Source organism: Penicillium vulpinum (genome assembly GCF_028829585.1).
Source record: "Penicillium vulpinum strain IBT 29486 chromosome Unknown utg000003l_segment0_segment0, whole genome shotgun sequence".
NCBI classification, from domain to species: Eukaryota; Fungi; Ascomycota; class Eurotiomycetes; order Eurotiales; family Aspergillaceae; genus Penicillium; species Penicillium vulpinum.
Window position 1 is genome coordinate 8,185,552 of NW_026643243.1, and position 20,987 is coordinate 8,206,538.

The following is a 20,987-nucleotide window of genomic DNA, read 5'->3' on the forward strand; positions in this document are numbered from 1 at the left end:
ATATCGGGATGTGAGATGTAGGAAAAAACAGAAACGAGGGGGGAAGGGCTGGACCTTGAGTCTTGAGTCTCCAACCCAAGTATCTAACAGTGAAACGCCATACATCATGTGTGTGGATGGGCCCGCATATCATTATACCTAGATTACTAGTGGTTACGATCAGTTACTTGGGCTTTTGTCTTCTCGGGCACTCCTCTGACCAATTGACTCAAGATACATGCAAAGACTGTGTTCAATTTCCCGTCCAGTATATCTATTTACATACCGCAGCCGTCAACTTGCTCAGATTGCCTAAAAGGTTACATTGCATATGTAGCATCAGCGAGATTATATGAAGGTATTGCAACGCTACTTGAAAGAGGACCTATTGTCCGAATACAGCATCACGCGAAAGAACGGCCGTTATTAGCCTTATCCGGGATTGGCTCGCTGTCTCCCGTGTTGACGACAGAGCCCTAGACCAAGTCCGTCCTGGCAGACATGAAGTCAGAAATTTTCTGCCTGCATGGTACTGATAGCCAGTAGCTAGCCAGGATTTCTTGGCAACATATTGACTCCAATATATGCACGAAGATGATGAAGAGAGAACTGGGCTGCTCGGGCTCGGTTATCATAGCTCAAAGCGTGATAGATGCTCCGACGACTTGACAGGATCATGGGACATGCTGTCGGGGAAGTATAGTACACATACATTACGATTTGGAACCCAAAATATCTGTGCCCCCCTCCAATCTCACATATATAAGCCGGTCTCCCGACGCACTGGTATAGTCTTCATCTCAAACACATCATTCACTCATAGTCTTGAACTCTCCAAAGCCCCCGGCCAATTCATTCTACCCATATCCATCCACATTCCCCTCTGTATCCAATATGAAGATTACCCTTGCTGCAATCCTGGTTGGCTGTGCGGCGTTTGTCGCCGCCATCCCCGTCTCTTTGCAGGGCAAGTCTGTGTCCTTGACCATGGAGCGCAGGGAACCTGCCAACTCTCAACTTCACAAGCGTGCAGGATATGATGGCAAGATTGTTGACAGCGCCAACTACATCCTGGTGCTTTTCGAAGACGATGCCGATGCAATTGATCCATACCAGGATGAGGTTGATGCCGTTCAGGATCCGGCCGATGTGCTTGGTTAGGAGAAATTTGACAAACAACCAGCAGTAAGTCACTAGTTGAAAACCCTTTCTTGTGTATTCTTATACTTGACTAACTATACCCTAGCCGTGTCTTGTGGGGAAGGATGGTTATATACTTATTTTCGGATTTTGGTTTTAGTACTTCGGCACCTCTTCAATCTTCGATTCGTGCTCATCTGAAATTCAACAAATGATGATGACATGCCATGGCGGCCCTCATTCAAAGTGGTATTTACTAGATAAAAAACGAATTCAACCTCGGAATGAATACTCGCTTAGTTGAGAGGGAAGTGGCATGCGTGCGTGTTGAAGGTGTGAACAACTTAAGCTAGTTTGCCACAGAAGTCTATCACCAGGAATTGAGTCTAAGAATATTATCGTCGCGGTTATATAAGCTGGAGAAATATCATGTTCCACTATAAATAAATGGCTATCTTCTAGGGCATAAATATTATTCATGCTCTCCTACAAGTTAATGTTAGTGGATCCCTTTCTAAGCTAGGCACGAAGCCCCGGTGCCCTCGGCAGTTTCACTAGCTCTAGAGGAAAGATAGAAAGCAAATTCCTCGGTTTATTTGGGACAATTTCCGGCGGCTGTTATAAAGGTTTGAAACTTGTTGTGGTGACTATGACTGGGCCTTAGGCCACTAGTAGATGCCTTGGGCACCCTAGGCACCCAGCACCTCGGTGTAGCGAAGCCCAAGTATGAAAGAAGCTTTATGTACAAAGAGTCCTAATATACCAAAGTGGAAACCTCATGCTTTAAGTGTGACCCATCCTTTACAAAGCCATTTTGCTTATATAAAATAGTATAATTAGGTAGAGGCTACTCGAAAAGCTGTAGAAGAGGTAAACCGAGGTATCACGATAATAGTGATTTTTGTCCCAAAAGCCACTAGCATGAATAAAGCTAATTCATATATCGCTGTGTATTCTATACCTCAGCATCGAAGCTCAACATACCACAATGTCAATAGTGTCAGTTACTGATTCTCCGCAATCTGGACAATCTTCCCAGTTTCAACTTCATACACATATCCTGTAATGGGGACATCCAAAACAAGAGGACTATCCTTCAATAGCCGAATATCATCCCGAACACTCTGCTCGAGATCCCCGAATGGTAGAAACGCAATGTGGTCGACATTCTGGTGTAGATCCACACGGATCTTGTCTCTAATTACCTGGTCGGTGAAAGTGAGCATTCCACAATTTGTCTGCAAATACATCAGCAATTGATTCAAAATGAATAAGATGTAAGCCATGATTAAGGCTCGGTCTCAATTGTCTGTAGGGGCTGTGTACATGGTGCACGATGACGATCTCACGAGTTCCGAGCAGCTGCTGCGAAATGATGATGCTGCGCAGGGCGTCTGAGACTCTCCCACCAGCATTGCGGATTACATGGGCATCGCCTTCTTCAAGACCAAGGGCGCGGGCAGGGTCTATAGAGTAAATAGCAGGTGTGAGTATCATTCTCTTGTATCAGATGTACCGCGGAGTGTACGTACCAAGGCGTGCGTCCATGCAAGCCACCACGGCTACCTTTCTAGAAACGAAGAAACAGAGTCAGATATGTCTTTTTGGGATATTGGTATAGGAAAAATTGGAGCTAGAACGAGCGCTATCAACATACCGCTGTGGGGGTAGCTGCAAGTCACCCTTGGTGAAAGATGCGACATAATTGGCATTAGCTGCTTCGAATTCCTTTGCAACAGACATAGTAAATTTAGTATGTTTTGAATAGATTTATTCAGACACCGGGATTTGATAGTGGTATATATAAAGGACGTACACACCCCGCTTCTGGTGTCATATGCGGGAAGAAAGGCAACATATTTTCCAAATAGTCTTCACCGAAAAGAAAGCAGCTTGAGTGAGTAATAATATTTAATTCCGACTCCACTTCCTAAATTCAACTGCCGGAAAAATATGGAATGGCTGGAGTTTGCTACGAAGGGTTACTTCCATTGTAGTTCATTCACACTACCTATTTGCTGATCCTAATACGAACATGGTTATGAATGCACTAATTACTTGTAATTGTTGCTACTCAATCAGTGCTAAATATAGACAGCCAGATCAAGCCTTGAACTCCTTCTTCGCAACACGTTCACAAAGGTCGCGCAAGACAACACCAACAGATTCAAAATCACTTGTCTCCAAGTAAGTCTGGCCACTCAGACGTGTCCATAGCCAAGGTCCATGGCGGAAAACGGGCAGGAAAGTGTCATGCTTGTCCAAGAGCTGCGTCTGAATCCAAGAAAATGCATTGGGAGCTTCTTCCTCGGACAATACAACCAAAGGGGTATGGTTAAGGGGTTCAGTCTCCTTTCCAGTAAGTGCAACAGCAATAGGGAGCCTGACTGTAGTCATGGCACACTGGCGCATGCGGCTCTCCTGGCCAGGCTTCAGATCAGGTTCTTGCATGACTTCAGTACCGAGAGTGGCAGCAACAGCGTCTGCGCCTTCATTTGCAACACGGTGAGTGTAGGCAATAATTGCATCCTCACCTCCACAGACCTCGGTGCGGAATTTCAGCGCGGCCGGGACGCAGATGTACGCGGAGTCATCACTCGTGGCGACGAACTCGAAGAGTTGCTCGAAAGCAGTCTTTTTCACGGGGGCGTTGGGGTCACTGAGCACTGAGGCGATTGTCTCGGGAGACTCCGGGGCTGGGATAAATCCCCAAGATGTCGGCATAGTAGTGCGCATTAGATGCTGGTTACGCCGGGGCGTGTAGAGCACTGCACAGCTACGGGGTGTGTAGAGCCATCTTTTAAAGTCGAGTTAATATTCGATGTGTGCTCAATTTATCACAAAGGGTAAAATAATAGGGGATAGTTCATACTTGTGACAATTTGACACGAAGAAGTCAGGCTGTAGCTTCTTCATATCGAGATGGATATTTCCAATGCCGTGCGCAGCATCGATGACGCTCAAAATACCCTCTTCGCGGCAAATTGCAGTAATCCGTTCAAAGGGGAACCGCACACCCGGATTGCTGACGATGGCGTCGAAGACACTAGCCCGGACTTTGAGTCCCTCCTCACGAGCCTGGCGAATCACCTCTCGGAAACGGCGTTCTAGCTCGTCTTCGGTAATGGGGAACTGGAAAGACACTTTTCGGGATTGGAAAGACTTGTGCTCTTGTAGCGAGACAACGCCCTTCTCAACAGCACCGTAGACAGGCTCAAAGTAAATGAGAGCCTCACCTGGTTGGAAATTCAAGTTATACAGTACAGTCGCCACGCCTGTAGTCGCATTCTTAACAAACACGCAATCGTCCCGCTCAGCGTTGAGGATCTTTGCGACAGCTTCACGAGCTTTGTCCAGATACTCTGAGTGGTGTCGGCGGATATATGGATCTGGTCGCACATCGGCGATATCCATGAAGGCACGCTGTGCATCTTTAACTGGAATTGGATGGGCACCAAATGATCCATGGTTTAGGTTCTTATAGGCGGGATCGAACATCCAATGCTTCAGCATCGGCTTGCCAAAAGGAGTTGATTGACTTGTCGAGGTCATGATGGAGAATGGAGAATTCAAGGAACCTTGGGGAAAGTGATGGGATAAGGAACACCACAACTTCAGTGGGAGAAGAACAATTTAAACACAGATCCGAAGCGCAATGAGTCAAGTTTTAAGGTTGGCTCTATAACAACTTTGTTCAAAGATCGAGAGGTCTGATCCTTAAAAACAAGAGTGAGTCAACCCGAGCCAATGACAACCCATAGGCTCTTGCGATGCTACCCGAAGCTCCGGAGCCCCACATGCCGCCGAAGGGCGTAGAAAATATCGCTTGTTCATACAAAGCTGAGATAGGAGATAAGAATGTGCAATATCAGCATGCTTAGTTGTATTACATTGACACGCCCATATAGTAGATCTTAAGAGCAACAACAATACGGCTTTTTTGGCCTAGGAGAAAAGATGGGTAGCGCCATGGTATATAGTTCATTTCCTATATAATTGACTCATACAAGATGAAAGTTTGCACTATGTTGCACTGGATTGAATATGCAAGAACTTGAAGACGCTGAAAGTTAATGTATCAGTATATGTCCCGATCCACTATATCCTAAGAATTTAATGGGGTGAAGGAAAGAACAAGCAGATGGAATGGTAAACACTGTTGACACAGTGAAATATATCACGAAACCACGGTAGTAACTTCAATAATATATAACGATAACTTCCTAGCCATTAACTATTACTACCAACCTCAGAAATGTCCAATTTCTGGAATCGGCAACAAGGGACATTCATTATTATCGCAACCAGCATACGGCACGTTATTGCCCCACCAGTTTATATCAACGGCCTTGAACTGAACAGCAAAAAAGATTATCAGGCCGGCAATACCAATTCCGCAGGAGAACGAGGAGCTAAGCACGTAAGCATACTTCTGCCACCACCTCTCGTAGTGGCGCTTCACGTAGTAGTTGAAACCAAATCCGACTACGAGAGCTGGCCAAGCATAAGTGAAATTGTACGGGGCCCACCAAAGAACGCCGTTCAGCAGAAGAGGAATATGAACGTAGCGGACCCAAGAGTTGGGGAAACGCTTAGCAAGGAAGTAGGTGGGGATAGGGAGAAGAGCGCCGACAAGGAATCCCCATTCTAGAGGGTGGTAGATGCCACTGTCACCATAAATGCGCGCGGGGCCAATGACTCCCCAGATAATGGAGGCAGTAAAGAATGTGTGGGAGCCTAGAAGAGTTAGCAATCTTTCTCTATGGTAGTTTCATGACTGGAGAGCCTTTACCAGGACATGTGAAGTTTGCCGATTGATGAGAAGTGCAAATATCCTTGATATTGGACAGCTGCCAGGCATTGACTCCGATCGACACAAACCCAGCAATGACAGTGGCCACAGTCTGGGCGGCAAACATTGTGCGGGGAGGAATTTTCATATAATGACCCAATTTAAGATCAGCTGCAAACTGAATAGACTGTGCTGACGCGATATAGCCATATGACTTGAAAATCATGTTTGCGACTGGGTTGTTTGGCACAGCATATCCACCGATAAACTCGGCAATAACATTGTTGGTGACCTCAACATTGGTGACAGCCATAATGATTCCGATGGGGATCTGCAAGAAAACACAAAGCAGCAGCCCAATGACGATTCCCCAGATCGGCATGCCGGTGTCGTAGACACTGCAGCAAACGCAACCCATAATGAACGCGATTGCGAGGATACTCAAGTACCACCATTCTGGGCACTCTTTGTACGCGCGCATGAGACGGTTGTGCACATCGTCGTACTCATCTCTGGCACTAGTCCACTTGAGTACCGCACGGAAGCCAGTCATGATCTCTCGATTGTGGTATAATATTGCGTACACAACTGTCGCTAGGTAGATAGCAAAGAAGGCAGAGTACAGGACCGAATTAGCAGCACCAAGGTAGGCTTGGCCGTACTCCGCGTAAGCAGCCTCGTCAAGAGTAAATTCCGAATTGAGGATGCGGCTAACGTTATAGCTGGAGCCGGTGTTGTCGAAAATCCCATTGCTGTTGATGGGAAGGTAAGCAGTATTCCACACGTTGCAGAAATAAACAGGCAGAATGATCACAATGCCAACAAAACCCATGCCGATCACGTTGTTCACCAACGAGAAGAACGGAGTGACAACTGGGTCAAATGCGTATGAGATCATATTCCAATCAAAGGTAGGGAGGGGATTGAACCCCATTCCACCAATCGAGCCAGTGATGATAGCCAGTTTGACGTTTTCCGGTGCGATCCAAGTCATCCAATTGAAGTACGACAAAGCCTGGAAGATGTAGTCGGGGAACCAGAAGTAGAAGAACATTGCACCAAAGCAGTACAGGAAGAAACGATAGCGAGACATCGACCATCCGTTTATCGAACCTGAAGCACCATCATTGTGCAGGGCTCGGTTCAGGGCAATCTGGGCCAGGTTCTTGGGCCACATCATAGCGGGAGGGTAGACCAAGAATCGACGTGCTATGCCAGCACACCCATAACCAATCAACTGGGTGGATAGTGTCAACAGAATCTGGAACCCTGCGCTGTTGGCCAATTCTTTCATTCCATAAAACATGTCCAGCTTCAAAACCTGGAAGATGTAGGTCACGTATGCGGTTCCATTGAGACCTCCGTATGCGACATTGGACATGACGGTGATGAGCATGTGCTCCTTCTGGTTGAAAGGGCCTGGGTTGAGGCTGAAGTTTTTCCCAAAGACACTGTAGGAGGTGGTGGGTAGAACTCGAGCCATGAACACACCGCAGGCATAAGCGAGCAACTGAGCAACAACAGTGTAGAGATAAATTCCGGGATACCGCAAAGAGAAGAACTGATCTATGCCAGTGCCCAAGATTGTGAAGAGGATGCCGAGGGACCAGGCACGGAAGGTGTTGACTGGTGTCGAAGGATCATCGGTGTTGTCGACGACTGCACGAACTTCAGCGTAAGGGGAATCATTGAGAAGAAGGTCACGTTCAGCCTGTATCTGAGCTACAATACTCTGAATACGGGTTGCATCGAGCTTGTCGGGTGTCTCTTGCAGCGCAGCACGAGCCGAGTTGAGGATCTCAGTGGGAAAGTTGGGATCCAGCTCATGATCTTTGATGGTTTCACGAAGGGTATCCAACAAGTCTGAGAGATCTGTGTTGGAGATTTCGACAATGGGCTGGATTTTCTCCACATCAAAATGGGTCTTTGTGGTACTTTCGTAGGGAGGACTATCTTTCTCTGAGTCTGCCATGGCGAGAATCAATCTAGGTGGGCCCTAGGTGATACCAATGCAGGGTGTTTGCTGATAGCCTGCGATTGTCAACAAGTCTTGATTGACCGTCTTGGGTTACGAGGGCATAGCCATACTTTATACATTCAATGAACAACGCCTCTGTATAGACTTGTGGTATAATCCAACCACTATCCATGACCCGATGCTCGGTCCCAGGTGCCAGATAAGGCAAATGACAGGGTTTGTCCAATAAGACCCAGCCTCCATATCAGTCTGTCTGCACCAATGTAACTGGATTACACTATAGTAGTTGACATGAGAGTTAAAGGGCAAATGTATCGCTAGCGTTGAGCTGACCTTAGAGCTCGCTCGGACATACAGGGTAGCCCGGTCATAATTACCCAGGTGGTGCTAGCGCTATCTCATAGCTTGATTGTTGAATTATGTTGTAAGAGTCTGTTCCAAAGCGCTTAAATACTTTCCCAAACCATCTTCAACCACGTCGGAGCTCCGTGTCCTTTGTTATGTACTAGTATGAAAAATAAGATAAATCACCGGTCAGCACTCTATTTTCGCTTACCAGCATCCCTTATTCGAGCAGCCCGTATTTGATCAAACTTACTAGAGATCTGACCGCCTAAGACATTTCAGCGGATGGAGTAGTGATCAGCGCAATGAATCAGGAAGAATAGGAAGAGGGCCCTTATGTAGGTACGGAGTACGGAGTACTCCGTACAAGGCTTGTATTTACTATTATAAACACCCGAGGGATCGGTAACTATTCCAATGATACTCCGCAGTATCCATACATATGCAGTATGAATATAGCGGCCTTATCTCTAAGCTAATATGCATCAGTAACCAAATAGAACATTAGCTACGGAGTATACTCTATCAGTGTAGCGACCAACTCACGCCTAGTATTAATAACCATTGCCCCATTATGATATGAGGAGATTAGATATAACTATAGCATATATCCCATATTAATTTGATATTAATATACTCTTACTAGTAACAAAGTGTGAATATTCGGAATTTATCACACAATTTGTGGCGCATCTTCGTCCTACGACAAAAGCCCAAAACTTGGCGCCCGGGCCGGGGAAGGAGCAGGGGGGTTTCAGCCTTATCTAGGGGGATATTACACGTCTTATATAGGTTAGAAGGGATGTCTGTCGAACAATTAGCTATGAGGGGTAGTCGCATGCTAGGCGGCTTGTGCGAGAGTCGCAAATAGGTAGTAAATTTATTCGATTGCTCTGTGACTCAAGTGGACGAACAAATAGCCAGTGTTCGCACCCGTGGACTCTTTTGTTTATCATGTCCCTTAGTCTAGCAGCGTTTCGGTCAAATCCACAAGAAATCTGACCACCGAAGCTAGTTTAGCCTACAGAATAGCGATTAGGGCAATTCATCGGTAAGGAGCAATGATTCTGGCAAGCCTACCAACGCACTACCCGGTCCGGTGTTGGTGGCTTGCCATGATTAGTATATAACATACAACCTTGGAAATATAGATATGCACATATGTACTTCGTACCTAGCGGCCTTATCTCTAGACTAATATATACCTCGATAACTAGTGACTTGGCCTACATACACGTTATTAGCTTAGTGACCACCCCGTATGTTGTACTAATAACCACTACTACGCTATACCTAGGTAGTATAATGATCCGATTAGGTATACACTATAGTGGCCGTGCCAAGCGTCCACTTGGGCAATACATACCCGGTGAACGTGAGCGCGAATTCATTATGGACTTTGCGGGGCAACCGTCGGTTTACCCGTAGACGATCAGAGCCAAGTCTTGGCGGGGATTCAGCTTACGCGTTCGGGCTTCAAAAGAACATTAACAATTGACTGTGAAAGTGATTGCATATTAGTGCGGGGACTCAGGATAGTCTTGCTCGATTGCCCTGGGGCCGAATTAGCAGACTCGCATAGTTAATGTGGAAATTAAATAATGGATGGGTGGAGCATTGTTTTGCAAACTTTTGCAAACTTGGGAGAAGCCGCTGCCAATACAACAAAATAGGCGACGGTAAATTGCTTGAGTTTCCGGGCCATGTGGGCTGCGTTCGTGTGTGCATTATACTATATTACAGGTAAAGATATGTGCTATAAATCACAAAGATTATCGAAATCCCAGGGCACACTAATCGTTGCCTGACGAAGGGCTTTTTCAACGCTCTGTCGTCGGAATGCCGGTCCGTTCCCAACGCATATGGCATCATGTGAGAGGACTACAGTGGCGTTAGTAGACTTCTTCGAGACATTCTGTTCCCACGAACTCACATTTTATGAAGGACGTTATATCAAGTGATGGCGAGACTGTATAATCGAGACGGCCAGAGGAGCCAGGGAAGCTCTCAAAGATTGCTCTCTTGTCGCGCAGGTATTCTTGCACTTCGCCGGCATCCATCCAGTGACCAGAAGCTGATTCGAGAGCAATCTGCCATATTTTAGAGGAGAGCTGGAGTTGTTCATTCGAGAATGTGTTCATATTGGACCGCAGGGCGTGAAGCACATTAGCCTTGGAGTTTGTCAATTCCCCGGTCTTGTCTTGTATGACGGCGTAAAAGCCCGAGATCAACCTATTGCGGTCTGCTAGACTCAGAGCAGACCCAAATATGCACTGCTGGACTGGGAAATCGTCGGGGCTGTTGACGAGAAAGCGGTATCCTTTTTGACAGCAAGCCCGGACTAGACGTTGTGCGATATTCCACTGCTTGTCAGGCGTTATATTACTAGAGAGTAGGCCGAGTGTTGATGAGCAGTCCGATAAAGGTGGACTGGTATAAGGAAACTGAACAGTAGGTGATGGCATGACGAGGTCAAACGGCAGGATTGAGCGATCTTGATATGGTGGAGTAGGAGGGCCAGGCCAGCTCGTAGCAGCTGATTGTATTATGTCCTCGACATCCGTTGAAGCTTCCGAGTGTGGATTATCCAGAACTGATGTTGAGGTTGTATTATTATTTGTAATTTGAGATTCTTTTGGGGTCCGAACGAGAGGGAGTGCGCTCTCCGTCGATTCCTCACTCCCAGCCTTTGCAAGCGACACGCATTGCTGAGTTATGTCTTGGAGGGCCGATGCGATATGCGGATATTGTAAGAGGAGTTGCTCTTCTATAAGAAGATTACTGAAGGAGAGAAAAGAGTGGCTGATTTTCTCGATACCAGTTTCTAATTCGTGTACGCGATTCTGCAGGTTGCCGATCGTGGTCTCCTTTCTTTTGCGATATGCCTGCTGCGCAAGGCGGAGTTGCTTGCGACGTTTCTAGTAATTAGTGAGTACATAAACTTTCGGCACTTAGAGCGTTGGGATCCCACCTCTGGCACTTCTTGATCGTCAGTCACATTTCGAGGGCGACCGCGTTTGCGACCACTCGATTTAGCCGTTTCTTCACTCATTGTCTGAAATTAAATATGTAGGAAAAGCTTGAGTTAGATCAAAAGTATGTAGCTAGAAATTAAGCAGCATGACAAAAGCAGAGGCGATACGATGATTATATGACCAGGCCGAGTCGGGATGTTGAATAATCGGAAAATCAACCCGTGGACCTTGGAATGCGTGAACCAATGGACCTGTGAGTGGACCACTCACACCTGCCTAGGTGGGGCAACGCAACCTTGGTAAGCTGCTTATTAATATCATACATATCCATGGATGGATCGATTCTGATTATAGTAGACGTCGTAGGTGTCTATATATTCTACTTAGTACGATTAGTATATATTTACTACCTTGTTCTCGCTAATGACTGGAGAGAATCAGCTAGATCAAATTATAAGGTATATTTAAGTATTTGACATATGTAGATATAATCTATAAATTGGTTTAACAAGCACGTATCGAAGAGGTAATGATCTTAATAGTCATAAAATCAATTTCCGGACTCTCTAAATCTATATATATCGTCTGTTCGTCTACAGGGATTGATTCAAATGCAAGACTAAAATCTCTGTATTTATATAGAAGGGATTCTGCCATACCGCCGTAAGATCGTGTTCATATCACGCCTGTGCCGATTTATATTTCTCTGCCTCCACGCCAGTCTCCTCTTCTTCACCAAATATTGTAGTTGCAGCAGGCTGCTGCACTCAGTGCCCTTGCTTAGGCATCAAGCTTTTGTGAGGGCATTCCAACCAGAAACTCTACCCCTCAGCCACACCAAAAGGATTGTCGCGACCATAAAGTTCACGCCACTGAACAAGGCCGCAAAGCGGAAAGAGCCTCCACCTGTCCCTAAAATTGCACCAGCTATCGGAGGGCTCGTAAGGGCACCAATGCCTGCGATAGCAAGAGCCAACCCGATTCGAAATCCGATCTCCTGAGGGGGGTAGAGAGTCATCACAAGGGGCGGTGTCAAGCCAATGGTGGTGCCAGATCCGATACCAAACAAAGCGGCGAAGACAATGTTGGCCGCGTTACTGCGACCAGGCAGCCACAAGGCCAGAGTGATGACACCAGTGAAAACGAGCATGATGATAAGCACATTGAAACGGCCGTACTTGTCGGCAAGGCCATTGGGAATCGTCCGTCCAAAAAAGCTCGCTCCGTTCATAATGGGAATCAGATTGTAGGCCATAGTCATTGACATTCCGTTATGCATAGCAGACAGGACAAGGTAGTCGAAAGGGACAACCAATCCCCCTAAACCCTGGTTAGCTGTGTTACGATGAAACATGATGATAGTCGGCTCACAATAAAGGAAAAAGCAGAACGTCAACAAGATCAAGAAGTTGAATTCCGTGAAAGGCCGAAGGTAGTTCGCAAGGTTGAACTCCTTGCGAGTGTGAGGCAAGTTGGAGGAGATGGTGAGCATGGCAATAGCCCAGAGCCCAAGGATCAAGAAAGCGCAGATTCGCATCGTCCATGCAAAGCCGACCTCCGAAAGGAGTTTGTTGACCATAAGGGGAAAGATTACACCACCCAGACTCGAGCCTGCAACGGTCAATCCTCCTGCCAAAGCTCGGCGCTTTCTGAAGTAAGTCATAGGCTGTGAAGCTTGTCAGAAAATGAGCGATAAATTCCAAGAGTGATCACACAAACCGAAGTCATTGCCGGAGTGAAAATAAGCGATGTGCCAGTTCCTGAGCAAATCGACTGTGCCAAGTAGAATTGGTAGTATTTACTTGACAAGCTGGTCATCATGAGTCCAAACACATGCATCAATCCACCGATACAGATCGGCAATCGTGGTCCATAGTTGTCAAATAGATATCCAGACAACGGTGATATAAACAGCATAAAGAAAACTAGATTGAAATGAGCTTGTTGTTTCACGGCCGGTTGGGGAAGAAGGCTCTCACATTCGGACGAAGTGATCCAGGACACCTCCGAGCTGCTATAGGTCTTCAACTGGTTGGTCTCATATTCAGCTTGGAACAGAGCAATGCAATTGACCCATCCAAATGAGATGAAAAGGCCCAAGGAGCCTCCGAGTAGCGATAGGTAGGCTTTTGTGCCTCCTTCAGGTACTGCTGGTGGGCCAGATACTTGAGGCACGGGCTCCGCTGGACTCGATAGTCTTAAAGAGGTTGGACTGCCCTTCTCGAGCTCAGCGGTGCGGTCGTCGTGCATAGTTGCTGGGGGGTGCTTAATAGGGCGCGCAAAAGATAGTTGGGCTTGTGACGTCGATTGAAATAACGAGCCCGATTCTAAGGAATATGGCCAATGCTATATACCTCCGGCAAGAGGCCAAGCTCTGCGTATAAAAGGAGGTCGGACATATATGCTGTCGCTAGTAATACCCGACGTCGAGTAAAAGATCGGACGTCCGATGCTGTTCATTGGTGATGTACGCAAAGGCACTGCTGCACACCCGAGGCCGAATCCGCGGCCGAGCTATTCAAAAGGAAAGCCGACCCCGATCAGCCTTGGAGTTCCGGAGCCGGCTTAAATGTTTTTACCTATAAACATTCGTCGTCCACCTACGAGGTTTTAAGGAATCATTCAACAACAAATCATGGACTATCCTACTCGCCGATCCAGTCGATTTCATGCCAGACAACTCTTTGCTCGAGCCAACTTTCCGTTGCAAGCATACGGACCCAGAAGAGGGATGGCGCTTCTCAAGATCGGTTTGTTCGGCACTGTTGGCTACTTCGTCGCGAAGAAGCTTGTTCAGTAATTCGGTACTCCCAAGACACTATGGTCAAGTCGAGAATTATTAACTGACGTCTATCAGAGACTCGAATGAGCCACGTCAAAATCCTCAACAATGTGCATCGTGCGGACATGAGCGGCAGAAAGAATCCAGGTAGCAACCGACGAACGTTCCACGGACGCCATACCATTAGCATTTTGCAGTCATCAGCCATGATGCCAGTCAGCCCCGACAATCAACTCTTTCCTAGGTTCAGTAGCCAACAGGCATACTTCGACGGCCTGGGCGGTGGTGACGGAAGCAATGGATACAAGACGTTGGGGTGGGCTTCGACTTACTCAAGATTCTATAAGGCAAATTGGGACTGTTAGGTATCGTTCGAAACCTACTATTCTAGCCGTTTGTTTCAGAGAAAATAGAGGGAGAAGAGAGTGCTCTAATGACTATGTATTTTTTGGGAATTTCATCTTACCTCCTGACGAAGATGTTCAACTTCCAAGATTGTCGTCCTTATGGTCCGAAATTCCCAAAAGGTATTAAAGTATATACATGTGGTCGAACGCTCCCAGACAGGTTAGTGTTATAGTCGAGAATTCTCAGATTATAGGGAATATGTACTCGGGTTTCCAGTCATTGTAACAGAGCTTTCGACAAGAATTACGTTAGCTCAAACTTGAGAACATTAGCTTGAATGTTAGATGCCAAAATGTCAGATCCATGCCTTGCAACTCTTTATTGTATATCCGCGTTTCACTCGTTTCTAAATTCCTGCAACGGACCAGCACAACTTGGAAATCTAAAGAAGAAACGTTGCATTGACGCCTAGGAGCGAAGGCTATGTCTGACGATCAAAAGCGACGACATTGTGTCAGCAATGATCGGCAAGGGATTCGCAGCCTAGCTGTTGACACCAATAAGGGCTGTATGAAAATACCTGTACTGAGGAGGTTGAATTGATCGGTAGGTGGGCGAACGTTTAGAGGAGTGGGCTTTATGTCCGAGCCCCGAGCCCGGACCCGGGCCCGAGTCCGAGAGCAAGATGGACCTCACTTCAGTAGCTTGCCGACCCCGAGCTTTCCCTCCGAGCTTTCCAACATCATTGATGTCCGTTGACCGCACATTCAATACCTGCAGTTTGGACTGTCGTCAAGATGACTGAGGATCAGAGCTTTGGCAGTACCCGGTCGGCACCTTCACTCGCTCGTCGGAGCCGCCGACCTGCGCAATCCTGCGACCCGTGCCGCCGCCGAAAGGTACGTTGCGATCTCAAATCGCCATGTTCAGCCTGTCAAGTCTCCAGAAGCTCGGTGACGTGCGCATATCAAGGAGATCAGCAGCAACCCAGTCTCGCCCTGGAAGATCGTGGAAGCGAGGGCAATAATGTCCAACAACAAGTTCCTCGCTCGCTCAGCATTGCCCCAAACAACAACATCGATCACCCTGCAAAGAGGCAACGAAAAACGAATGAATCGGAACGAATTCGGAGCGTAGAGCGACGTGTACAGGAGCTTGAGCACTCGGTTGTACCAGAAGTCGATCCCCAGCAGCACAGCCTCAGCAGCAGCAGCAACAATCATCTCACGCTGCTGGCATTGTCTGATCGCCTCCAACACGTCGAGCAGCGGCTTGCTGAGCTCTCCCAAGCTCGTCCTGCGCCTTCAACTATCACGGGCGATAAGTCTCTAACAATTCCGTCTGTCATCCCTCGACTTCGTCACAACCCGAAGAAGGTAAAACTGTTTCCTTCAAGCCACTGGCTGCACACTGCTGAGAAGGTATTGTCGAGGCTCATTTCTAATAAACACATTGACTGACTGAACGTTGGCTGACATGTCAATAGTTCAGAATCAGTCATGTTGGAGACAGCGACGTTGAATTGACCTTCGTGGATACCAAGGCCGAGCTAGCCGATTCGGTAAATGAGATACGCAACTTGCGACTCACGATGAAAAATGAGCAGGCACCGCAGATGGATGACCCCGTTCCTCAACTTCTGAGTACAATGCCGGCTCGTTCCATCTGTGACCGACTGGTGAATCACTACATGCGGACTTTCGAGTTGATCTATCGTTGTTTTCACATTCCCACATTCTGGGCAGAATACGAACAATACTTCAGCCAGCCGCAGCCTGTAGTTACAAACTTTGCAATCAAGTTGGGTTTGGTGTTGGCCATTGGAAGCGTCTTCAGCAATGACGACGACAAAGTTCTACAGCGCTCGCGGCGTACTTGGATACAAGCTGCTCAATACTGGATGGTTGGACCGTCAGAGAAAACTACCAACAATCTTGATGGAATTCAAATTTTCTGTCTTCTATTGGTTTCGCGGCAGATAACATTAGTCGGCCGCTCACCGTGGCTGTCGGAAAGTGGTCTACTTCGGGCGGCTATGGCCATGGGCCTGCACCGAGATCCACAACTGTTTTCTCTGTCTCCTTTTCAAGCCGGGATACGAAAGAGGCTTTGGACAACAGTCCTAGAGCTCGTAATCCATGGTTCCATGGATAGTTCCGTCCCTTTGCTTCTTTCTTCGAACGACTTTGACGATCATATGCCTCTTAATGTCAGCGATGCTGATTTAGATTCAGCCAGCAAACAGTCTCCATCTCCACAACCGTTGACAAGCTATACGGAATCGTCGATACAAATTCTCATGCGTCAGTCCCTGCCGATACGACTTGAAGTTGTCAGGGCGGTCCAAAACGAGCGATTAGAGCACTCATACGAAATTGCCATTGAGCTAGCTACGAAACTTCAGACAGCTTGCCGTACTCTTGCAAGCTATTGTCGGTCGCATTGGTCGCAATTCCTAGGCATGCATCACGCTTTCCTTGATATGCAGATTCGTCGGTATATTCTGGTTCTGCATCGGCCTTTCATGCTACAAGCGCAAAAGGACCCCCGCTTCTATTTTTCCCGGAGGGTTTGTCAGGAGTCTGCAATGATTATCGCCACTTATGCCGAGCGACTTCGGCTACCTGCAGACTCTCTTGACGATCTGTCCAAGTTGATGGTGATGAGCACAGGGTCATTTCGCGGACCTTTGAGCCTGGACGTAATTTCAGTCTTGGGCTTGGAGGTTGTGTCTCAGCTGGAGGAAACGGGTTTCGGTCTGTCATCTGCTTCGGTTGGTCTCAACCACACATTGGTCCTTGATCCTCTCGCTGAACTGGCGCGCGGCCAGCGAGCGCCCATCATTCGACTTTTGGAACACATCAACGAACAATTACTGCAGATCGTAAAGTTGGGCCATCCTACGTTGAAACGCTACATCTTTCTTGCTGGCATTCTTTCCCAGATACACGCCATGGAACGCGGCCAACCTATTTTGTCTGCTGTGCTGAACACTGCAAAAGACAGCCTGAAGGAGTGTTATGATGTACTACAGTCCTACAGGGCCGCCAACACGCCCCGAGAAGTGTCACAAGACGTGATCGATAATGGGCTTCTTGACGGCCTGAATTTTGGCGCAATGGTAAGTACAAATTACCAAATATGCGCCTCTTACATAGCACTACTGACTGAAGTCAGGACCCCAAGTACCTGGACTTTTCGGCCTTTTTGGTTCCAACTATTTGATAGAGCAAGTTCACAGGACGATTTACGTCGCGAAATGAAGATCGTGATTAATTGAGGTTAATTCTTTCCATTCCGTTCTATGTTCGATCGTCTCTTTCTCGGAGGGTTTTGCTTACAAAGGTGAGGTATGACCTGTTGCTTGAAGCAACACTTCCAAGTGATGCATTGTGCACCTTATCCATACCATCTAAGCGCCACGCTAAAAATCCATCAGGCCGCACGAGGACAAGACAAGCATCCCAAATTCGGAACGCATGAGTCTCATTCATCAAACAAAGCCTCTTTAAAGGAATACTGTGTTGGCGTGCTGCTTCTTCAAAACTGACCAGTGCGATGGGCACCTGACATTGGTCTCCGGCTGCTACTGCTTCTTTCTGCAGAAACGCAACCATGGTGCAGCCTTTCCCGAATCCATCGGAAATGGCGCTGCCATCCGACAAAGCCACGTGCGGTACCCGCGAACCAGGAAAGGTAGTTGGGATGTACATAGTTGCGTGAGTCGAACTGTGGTGCTGCCTTTTCAACATCCACCTGCCCGTTCAGTACTGCCAGACTCAACTCGTAGCGGTGACCCATTTCAACGCCGAAGCTCTGGTTATAGTCATCGCTTTGCTGAATGTACTGATCGATTTCCTCACGCAGGGCTCTGCCGCGCTCATCCATGGATTCTATGACGACCGGATCCAATTTCACAGCTCAACAAGAGCTCTTAAAATGGCTCCACCAAGAAAAGATGTGGCACCCGTGAGGAGAATCTCAATCTCATGTTTCTTAGGACTTTTAACATCATTACGACGGGTCGAAACTTGCCTTAGAGCATCCCGAACAATAGCTGGAATTTCTGTCTCAGTGTCCCATGAAATCTCATCTTGTGGCTGGTCGACTTGGCTTTGCTCCTGCTAGACTTGGATTCGAGCAGTCCTCTCAGAAAGCGTGCTTGCCTGGTAGAGACTACAACGTTTATCGACTCTCTTATGGCTCCTTGCAAGCGCATGAGGGCCACTGAGTTTCCCCAACATGGAAGAAATCGCTTTCGTGACCGAATGATCGATCTGGGCCACCGAGAACCTTTTTCCAGAGTAGCCGGAGTTCTCCCTGACGCAATATCAGTCTGTTTATTGTTCCGCTGCTGGAAATAGGTCGGTTCGGTTGACCCGACATGGCGAGATCCTGAATTGCCTCCTGATTAATCTTCCCAGCGGACGTAAGCGGCAGTGTGTCCATGATGATCAGCTTGGAGGGTTGCATAGTGGTCAGTAAGGGAAGAGATGCGTAGATCAGTAGCTGCTTGATTTCTGTCTCTGTCAAAGATATTCCAGTTGTTAATGTCGCATACGCAAGCAGACGGTCTTTGTGCGCCGCTGCAACTGCTGTCGACAGTTTGCCGTCAGATCCAGCTAAGATTGCGCCTTCGACCTTCTCCGACTCAATGCGGACGCCATTCAACTGGATCTGAGTGTTGCCGTCCAGGCGGCCCATGAATAGCAAAGATCCGTCTTCGAGCAGACGTCCTTGATCTCCTGTGCGGTACAAGCGCTTGAAGGGCCACTCTGTAGATATCGTCGGATCCACGATAAATTTCGTTGCCGTCTACTCAGGATATCAACTGGTTCGGTGAATTCGTTCTTCCGGAACTGAAATTTTGCTGTAGTGTCGAGGTCATCAAGTTGGTCCTCCGAAAGCATTCGTTCTTGGGTCACCAAGTCCATGTAGTCGACAGACCTCCGTTGTAATGTACCAGTCTGATATGCTGTATGTAGATCCCGGAAGAAAATGGAGAGACTGAAAGCGTCCATGATGATGTGGTGATATCCCAAAAGTTCGGAGGAACATATTCCCTGCAAGGACTCATGTTTATTGCGAAATCGAAAGGATCATCACGACCGTTGGGCCTGCTAGCTCTGATTGCTTCCGCAAATGTGTTGTGAATGTCAGACTCACAGAGCGGGCAGAACGGAAGTTGCTCAAGTCGCTCTCGCATGCTCTGATCTTGTCGAGTGACATACCCCACATCGGCGATATAACTAAGATGGATGATGGAGGCAGCTGACCTGGGGGTCCGTCTATTGGCAGCAAGGCTGGCCATGTACAAATTCGCGGCGTGGTAATTCGTTTGGCTGGGATTTCCGATGGGCATCGCACAGGACGACAAGAGAATAAAGAAGTCCAGGTCTTGGTCTCCTAAGACCTTATCAATGATTTGAGACCCGCGAAATTTGGGCTCGAGGGCCGCATTCATTCCTTGCGCATCCATGTCCAGGAAAAGTTTGTCATTGAGAACCATGGTGCCGTTACAGCCCCCTACAAGCTGAGGCATCGTGCTGTTGATCCGGGAGATGACAGACCCAACTGCAGCTCTGCTGGCGATTTCCATCGGCCACACCTGTACGTCTGCCCCAAGTGAGCGCGTCTCGATGAGCCAATCTTCATCCACGCTAGGATTTCTGCTTGTGAGAACAATTGATCTAGCTCCGTTTCGTATTGCCCACTGGCAAAGAGATATCCCCATAGCGCCCGTCATTCCAATCATGAGGTAGGTCCAATCGGGCCTGAGCATGTGGCGTGGTTGTATAGGTTGCACGGTGAGGGCAACAGGAGCTGTTGCCTCCCAGTCCACCAGGCCGAGACTTTTCACATTGCTCTTGCTGATGTTCGCGATCCCTTGTACATCGGGATTCAAGCCTTGCGGTTCTGAGATGTCATTCTGGCGAATGAATCCTTGAACCAGGCCATTTGCTTTCGTGAGCAATGGAGCCGTACCGAGTTGATCAATGGCATTCCTGATTAAGGAGCTATCAAGACCAGATATTCGACAGGTAGCTGGAATTTGCTGGACCAGAACTTCATTGCTTTGAGACTGCTCGGAACAGTCCAGTAGCACGGCGATGTCAACAGGTAGATCGCGTCTTACGATACGAGCGGTCGATCGTGGGTGGATGACGATCCAGTCTTGACGCACTACAGCATTCGACGCTGAGAAATGCAAACGACCGAAGGTCGTTTGTGAAATTGCTCGAGCCAGAAGATCGTCTACATTGTGAACCATCGCGGTCTGATGACTTTGGACAACGTTTGCCAGTGCAAGCACTATCAAGAACATTTTCACCAGCATCAGGATTGCCTTGGTCGCAATGGTCTGATCGTCATCAACGAAGTGAAGTTGACTTCTTTGAACCTGGGGGTGTGAACGATTTAGCAAGGACAGGCACATGACGGACTCACCAGAGGACTTAGTAAATGTCTACAACCTATCAATAGGGAGGTATAATAACGGCAATTAATAGATGGACTCGGACTTCTACGAATGAGCGAGGGTCTAAGTTGGCCTTCCCAAAGACAAAAAGGTCAACGGCCCATCTATGACTTGAAGCATCGCCTGAAAATTGAGAGCTTTCTGTATTTATCTCATCCATGAAAGACCAG

The 20,987-nt window shown here is 47.6% G+C and overlaps 9 protein-coding genes across 9 annotated transcripts; 2 read left to right on the forward strand and 7 right to left on the reverse strand.

Annotated features, from left to right (window-relative positions):
- Positions 1–873: 873 nt before the first annotated feature.
- Positions 874–1,140, forward strand: N7479_008130 (uncharacterized protein; the record flags this gene model as incomplete). The annotated part of the gene is made up of 1 exon (XM_057255824.1): positions 874–1,140. The coding sequence occupies one exon, from the start codon at positions 874–876 to the stop codon at positions 1,138–1,140; it is 267 nt and encodes an 88-aa protein (XP_057109686.1).
- Positions 1,141–2,123: 983 nt separating this feature from the next.
- On the reverse strand, positions 2,124–2,862 carry N7479_008131 (beta-class carbonic anhydrase; the record flags this gene model as incomplete). The annotated part of the gene is made up of 4 exons (XM_057255825.1): positions 2,124–2,357; positions 2,446–2,585; positions 2,652–2,689; positions 2,777–2,862. The coding sequence occupies 4 exons, from the start codon at positions 2,860–2,862 to the stop codon at positions 2,124–2,126; spliced, it is 498 nt and encodes a 165-aa protein (XP_057109687.1).
- Positions 2,863–3,222: 360 nt separating this feature from the next.
- N7479_008132 (putative aminotransferase family protein (LolT)) lies at positions 3,223–4,671 on the reverse strand (the record flags this gene model as incomplete). Its single annotated transcript, XM_057255826.1, has 2 exons — positions 3,223–3,916; positions 3,992–4,671. 2 exons carry the CDS (start codon positions 4,669–4,671, stop codon positions 3,223–3,225), a joined length of 1,374 nt encoding a protein of 457 aa, XP_057109688.1.
- Positions 4,672–5,368: 697 nt separating this feature from the next.
- N7479_008133 (uncharacterized protein) lies at positions 5,369–7,883 on the reverse strand (the record flags this gene model as incomplete). The annotated part of the gene is made up of 2 exons (XM_057255827.1): positions 5,369–5,856; positions 5,912–7,883. The coding sequence occupies 2 exons, from the start codon at positions 7,881–7,883 to the stop codon at positions 5,369–5,371; spliced, it is 2,460 nt and encodes an 819-aa protein (XP_057109689.1).
- A 2,107-nt stretch (positions 7,884–9,990) lies between these two features.
- On the reverse strand, positions 9,991–11,286 carry N7479_008134 (bZIP transcription factor; the record flags this gene model as incomplete). Its single annotated transcript, XM_057255828.1, has 3 exons — positions 9,991–10,115; positions 10,168–11,152; positions 11,206–11,286. 3 exons carry the CDS (start codon positions 11,284–11,286, stop codon positions 9,991–9,993), a joined length of 1,191 nt encoding a protein of 396 aa, XP_057109690.1.
- Positions 11,287–11,996: 710 nt separating this feature from the next.
- On the reverse strand, positions 11,997–13,459 carry N7479_008135 (MCT family MFS transporter; the record flags this gene model as incomplete). The annotated part of the gene is made up of 3 exons (XM_057255829.1): positions 11,997–12,529; positions 12,581–12,875; positions 12,929–13,459. 3 exons carry the CDS (start codon positions 13,457–13,459, stop codon positions 11,997–11,999), a joined length of 1,359 nt encoding a protein of 452 aa, XP_057109691.1.
- A 1,677-nt stretch (positions 13,460–15,136) lies between these two features.
- Positions 15,137–17,619, forward strand: N7479_008136 (Zn(II)2Cys6 transcription factor; the record flags this gene model as incomplete). The annotated part of the gene is made up of 2 exons (XM_057255830.1): positions 15,137–15,765; positions 15,831–17,619. 2 exons carry the CDS (start codon positions 15,137–15,139, stop codon positions 17,617–17,619), a joined length of 2,418 nt encoding a protein of 805 aa, XP_057109692.1.
- A 260-nt stretch (positions 17,620–17,879) lies between these two features.
- N7479_008137 (monooxygenase) lies at positions 17,880–18,227 on the reverse strand (the record flags this gene model as incomplete). Its single annotated transcript, XM_057255831.1, has 1 exon — positions 17,880–18,227. One exon carries the CDS (start codon positions 18,225–18,227, stop codon positions 17,880–17,882), a length of 348 nt encoding a protein of 115 aa, XP_057109693.1.
- A 309-nt stretch (positions 18,228–18,536) lies between these two features.
- On the reverse strand, positions 18,537–20,775 carry N7479_008138 (ketoreductase domain-containing protein; the record flags this gene model as incomplete). The annotated part of the gene is made up of 2 exons (XM_057255832.1): positions 18,537–19,114; positions 19,287–20,775. 2 exons carry the CDS (start codon positions 20,773–20,775, stop codon positions 18,537–18,539), a joined length of 2,067 nt encoding a protein of 688 aa, XP_057109694.1.
- Between the last annotated feature and the right edge of the window lie 212 nt (positions 20,776–20,987).